The 6,173-nt window shown below is 34.4% G+C and overlaps 1 protein-coding gene across 1 annotated transcript; it reads right to left on the bottom strand.

Moving 5' to 3' along the window:
* Nucleotides 1-794: 794 nt before the first annotated feature.
* Nucleotides 795-1,515, bottom strand: LOAG_11761 (hypothetical protein). The gene is made up of 2 exons (XM_003147279.2): nt 1,403-1,515; nt 795-1,287 (listed from the first exon to the last, which is right to left on the bottom strand). Exons 1-2 carry the CDS (start codon nt 1,466-1,468, stop codon nt 943-945), a joined length of 411 nt encoding a protein of 136 aa, XP_003147327.1. The 5' UTR covers nt 1,469-1,515; the 3' UTR covers nt 795-942.
* Nucleotides 1,516-6,173: the final 4,658 nt, after the last annotated feature.

Raw genomic sequence — 6,173 nt, 5'->3', positions numbered from 1 at the left:
ATATTGTGCAAAAGCAATATTACATCCTTAATAAATCTATATCGCAAAGTTTAACAGATTAGCTTTCCCGACAACGTCAGTTTTGAGATTCATTCATCTTCCTGACACACATGTTGGTGACGATGTATTACTGGTTGATTCTGTAGGAGATTTTTCAGGGTTCCTCAAAAGGATGATCATATTTTGATTTTCGCGCTTCGCCAATCGTAAAAGGGCACTTTTTATCATTGTCACCAATTTCACAAACTTACCCATCATCAATTGCTCCATCATCGCTTGGCTTATGGTGCCGATGCAAATTGCTCTCGTTTTCAAGTACATAGCATGGCTTTCGATGATAGCACTTTGTATTTAGATATCTCTTATCTGGCCCATAAAGCCATAGAGAGTTTTTTGCTTTTTATCTGAATACTTTTGATTGAAAGGTTTTACAAAACTGCTAAAGTATTTTGACAGGAAAAGTGGAAGAATAGTTATTATTGAACTTATCATTACCCAATCATACTTCCCAGTGATTTTTAATTAAGCCAGAGATCGAGTAAATCAGATTACATCCAGTCATACATTAAGGATTTAGATAAATCGAAGGCAATGGAGCTATATATTCTTTTCAAGCTTCTGAATAACTCTCGCGTTCCCACCGGAGATACAGTACCACCATATTATAATAATGTGTCTGTGAGAGAGGGAATGTCTGTTAGGAACTTCATAAAACTAGTGCCAAACTACTGACTAATTTTTCGCTGTAGTCGAGTAATATTGTCAGTCGAATATATTTTGTGAATTATGACGAAAGAGTAGACTAAAGTTCAGTTTTATTCATGCGAAAATAACTTTTCGAATAATAATTTCGTTACAATTATTCAAGATGGTACGCTTACAAAAAATCAATAAATCCTTCCATTAGCAAGAAAAAAAGAATTTATTCGCATAATTTCGGATTTAACTGAAATTTTGTCGAATATCTTTCATTTTTTCCACTAATTGAACAGCATCATTTATAGATTTACTAGCAGTTTGAAGTTGCTCATCATTACCTTTGATATTGTCCAGTTTCTTCCGGATTGATTCTAATTGAAAAGAAACCTTTGAGATCGCTTCCATGCATTTATCGCGGCTACCCGTGTTTTGCTTTCTTTTCTGGTTACTATGATCTTGGATCTCTTTCGCTAGTTTGGACACATCACGATGCAATTCTTCATGTTTTCCGTCACCAGCTTGTCCAAATTGCTCTGCAGCTTTTTGAAGGACAGCAGTTAAGGATTGGATAGACATTTGACATTTATCCTGAAATACTCGTGTTAACTGATTAGGTTTGATCAGTAACCTCTGTGGTCCCATGAAGTAAACTTTTGACAAAGTCTAAACCTTGACGGATTGATCAAAGCGAAGTTAATCTTACCGGTTTCTGCGACTGAACGTGAATGACAGATAAGACGCTGCTAATCAAAATCAATCCCAAATGCATGTTTTACTGTATGATTATGCGTAGAATTATTGACCACTGCTGTAATTATTCGCGGTAATTATCATTTCTGAACGTTTTATAATTCTATATGTGCCCAATACCTTTTTTAATTAGGATAAGTTGCAAAACGATAGGATGCTAATTCAGTTTGAGCTACTGTCAGAGTACCTCTACTGGGAAAGTATAATCCAGGCCCTAACTGAACTTCTTATTACCCATTCATATGTCCCAGCGATTCTTAATTAAGGCCAAAGAAACTGAGTTGATCAGAGACGTCGTACTTTATTATACCCAGTCATACATTCAAGATTTAGATGAATAGAAGGCAATGGAGCTGTATATCATTTTCAAGCTGCTAAATTCCCGCCCTGTTTTACAATATCCATTGCTAGTACCATATATATTAGAATAAGGTATCTCGGAGGAAGGGGTATCTAGTGAGAGCCTTATAAAGTCGATGTTGAGCTGGTAACTAATTTTTTGCTATAATCAGACAATATTTATAGTCGATATAGCCTTTTGTGAATTGTGACAAAAAAGCCGTCTATAAAAGGCCAAAGTTTAATTTCATTCATGTGAAAATGATTTTTTGAATAAAAATTACCATTACAAAAATTTATGATATGCTTACTCATTGTGAGCTTGCAATACAACAAAACGATTTGTCATGTATGTCGCATCGCTTTCACAATAGAAAAATATTCTCGATATTTCAATGCATACATGAATTCCACTGAATCTAAATGTAATTTTTTTCCAGACTCAAATTTTCAAATTAAAACTTTGATTTCCATTAATAATCGCTCTTAGTGGAAAGATAGAATAGTCACGTTAGTCTGCTTTACTATAGAAATATATGCGATAAATTTCTTATATAGAGTTAAGTCTCAAACGAATGTTATATCAGTCTAACCAATACCTTTTATTCAATTTAATAATTACTCCATTCCTTTTGTTAGCAAATTTTGGTCATTTACTCTTGTCCTCATTTTCCCTGACACCTTTAACATTATCAGGTTAATTAACTAATCATTCATTGAGATATCTAACTATCCGCATTCATACACCACTCAAATACCACGCTTGAGAATACCAGTCTCGATGAGATGTATATTCATTACAAATTCCACCACATCACGGGAAAGATTTTGTAGTTTATTCTTTGTTCTTTTAACTCCACAGCATTGATAGTAACCTTATTGGTGTTATACAATATGGTAAATATCGCACTGAAACAATAATGGGGACGAAATGAACAATATACAATAATTATTAAAGGATTTCAAACAGTCTTGTCGCTCGTGCTGTTCAACTGTCGAACCATCACTTTTACTACCTTCTAACCGCTGCTGAAGTTAAACGACTGACTTGTTATCTTCGATGTTTATGCGAGCTGTCGTATTAACTCAACGGAAGTCGTACTGAGTGATTGAGCGAACCGTCGAATTTGGTGACACATCCTGACTGATCTAGCTCCTTATATAGTGGAAGTAGTTCAACATCCCAGACACATTGGTTTAACTATCAGACTAACGATTCTTTACAATATTTCAATATTTATGTGTAAGCTTGATTAACAGATTACAAAAAATTTACAACAAAGGGCTTTGTGTGCAACATTTAAGCATTGAAATTAAGATTGGTTGAAAACTTGGAGGAATTGGATTTGGGTAAATGATTCATCACTTTCGGCATTAAAAATTGATTTTGCGTAACAAATCATTTATCTGAGAAATATTTTGAATCCTAATTAAAACAACTAACATTTTTTCGACTTCGACGCAGGGACGAGTTCATTAAAAGAAATAACAAATCAGATGAAGAAGAAGCATTAATAGCATAATAATAATATTGATAAAAACGATGCTAAAAAACTGAAGTACTCAATAGATAAAATAAATGGACACCGAAATGTAACAGAATTCATCTACTAAAATTGATAATCTCAAGTTCATGGTACCGTGTTGGTAGCACTGGGATTGATGCTTCGGAAGATCGGAAGATGGTACAGAAATGACAATGAGGGTCAGTGGATTTCATATGATGATATTTCAGCCAATGGGATCAAAATTTGTCACATCAGAATTGGAGATATCGTTAGTTGACAACACCAATAGGTTAATGGTACCGAAAAAATGGCTGTAATAGTGCAGTTGTTACCTTGCACGAACCTTTTTAATACGTCAGTTAAGATTTCTTCAAAACTGGTTTGGTTGGCTGGTTGGCGTATTGGTGATGAAGAAATAGGTATACGAATTGGTATTTTTCTTTGTCACAATGTTTGCTGAAGTTGGTGCTCACGTATTTGCGTACCTACGTCAATTACTCTTACTGCTGGGTAGATGTGCATCATCAATTTTGTTAACATTGTCATTTATTTTGTTTAATGTTTGGACTATTTCTCCTTTAATCATCTTGTCGGAAAAAATCACTCGACAACATTTTTCTGAACTTTTCCAAGAAAATTCAGTAAATTCGATTCTTATGAATGGCTCAAGTATAAGCTCTTCTTAGTAATCGGAAGGGGAAACTCTTGAATGTTGTCGAATTCAGCATGAATTGAGTGCAAGTTCTCTCTCCTTGATTTTATATCACCATTTATGTATTAGCTTATTTCAGAATCGAAAAGTATGCTCGGAGATTTATTAGTTGTTTCGTCTGTCCTTTATTTGGGAGGGAATATTTTATTTTAAGTACTGATTCATTGGTAAAAATTATTGGTTCAAGATCCAGTATGTGATAATTTTCAAATTTTTATATCTTCCAATAACTCAGTCAAGTTTTCATAGTGTTAGTTTCGTGACATGATGTGTAAAATCTGTTCCATCCATAAGTATGACAAGCCTGGATACGAACTTATGGAAAGTGATTCAAGCAATGCTTCTAGAGAGTTATGTAGTATGCCTCTTCATCAAACATTGATCAAGCAAGTAATTCGGCATTTTCTTCTATTTCAGTTTCTTCTAATCATTGATTTGCGTAAACTGTCCCATCCAAGTGAGGAGAAGACAAAACAGGAAGTGCATTGATAAGTTCTTGAGTGTGGGTACACTTCGTGATGTATCCTGTCTAATTAGTGTCTATTTATTGGTCGAACAGTTGAAGCAGTGTTGAATTGACTTTCTCGTTACTTCACTGATTTTCATTCTTTGATCGCTTGCTTGTAGATGATGCCGTCCAGATATCCTCGAGTGTTATAGGTAGATCGGAATATTTATAAGACCATGGACTTGACGTCATTCGATCTTACAACAAGTTGGGGTACAGAAGTTTGAAATCTCATCTAAGCTAGATTCTGGTCGTCAATCGAGATACTATGTAATAAGGAATGTTTAATTTCAAGGTTTTCGATGGTCCAATTACCTAAGTTTGGGGTTCCATGTCTCATTCTGTGATAAATTTTTTCGTGTCCATATCAGCGACAGAGCAGTCCATAGTGGTGGAACTGTTAAGAAAGCAAGTAAATCATTAATGTTGGAATTCAGCATAAATGCCTGACATTTTCAATTCCTCTTTCCATGAATTATGAAATAATTGCTTCCTGTCATTTGTTTTGCATTTTTTCGATGTCAGTCACGTAGAATATCGATCGTTAGGATGGGTTTTTCATCCGTTTCATTCGCTGCTGGACTGCGAATGCCTCAGTTCTCGCCGTGTTTCCGTTTCCGTTTGTCTCAATGGTATACCGCATGTTTATACTGCTACACTTACGTTAACTTATTGATTATTATTAGCGCTTTCATAAGTCATAAAAAAATGTTCAGGCACGCAGCTCCCTAATCACACTTTTGTTTTTCATTTTCTTCACATTGTTACTTCAACAGTGTCGGGTTTTTCTGTATCAAAATATGCTACAAAATAGTGTGTAACTGCAAACTAATTGGACGTATGTGTTAGTGATGGAGCGTTTTGTGCCATTAATGGAGATTAATAGTGTTAATGTTTCATTTCGATTTCCAGATATTTAAACAAAATGCGTAGTTTGTAGTTTCATCGTCGTGATGGACTACAGCCACTATTGCTTAGCCCTTTATCTTATATGTATCTTTTGTTAAATGTAAATCTTCATAAACGATGTAAGAAAAGGGATGCATGCCTGAAATTAACTGAAAAAAACTTAGGTGGTACCAAGTAATGTTGTGTTCCTTGTGACTATGATTCGATGAAACTGGTGGTAACAACACTGACATACCAATTATGATGACTAAAGCTTCAAAATTCCCCTGCAGTTTTTCTTTTATTTTTTCAGTTAACTAGTTTTTGATTGTTGTTTTTCAAAGAACGTCTTCGCATCGAGTTTTAAATTACTTTTGAAGATTGTTAAAGCTTTGTAAAACGCTTTTAGGTTCATGTTATTATGAAATAGTGATGAAAATAATAACGCTTTTTGCCTGTGATTTATACTACTGTGGTTAGGAGATTGCTTAAAGGATATACTTGTTATCGATCATTTCGATTAATTAGGCTCATAAAAATGATATTCCCTATCATAGAAACATCACTTTTTTCATCAGCATCATCATTATTTCCCTTTACCATCTATTTCAATTAATTTATTTCCCAAAAAACTGTTAGCATTTTGGTTGGCATTTTTCATTTAGACACTGTTGCCAGCCCAGTGACATTTTCAAGCAGAGTTGGTAGTTAAATCAGTGACGTGTCTTTTTTGCAAGAGGGAATTTAAATGTTGGGATTTCAAAAAATT

The sequence above is a fragment of the Loa loa genome, assembly GCF_000183805.2.
Source record: "Loa loa unplaced genomic scaffold supercont3.10, whole genome shotgun sequence".
In the NCBI taxonomy this organism is placed as follows: Eukaryota; Metazoa; Nematoda; class Chromadorea; order Rhabditida; family Onchocercidae; genus Loa; species Loa loa.
This window is presented reverse-complemented; position numbering and strand designations above follow the sequence as displayed.

Excerpts from the sequence above, each read along its gene's own strand:
- LOAG_11761 (XM_003147279.2), bottom strand. The coding sequence starts at position 1,468 with ATGCATTTGGGATTGATTTTGATTAGCAGCGTCTTATCTGTCATTCAC. Across the intron at positions 1,288-1,402 it reads ACGTTCAGTCGCAGAAACCG|GATAAATGTCAAATGTCTAT; the intron begins GTAAGATTAACT and ends CGAGTATTTCAG.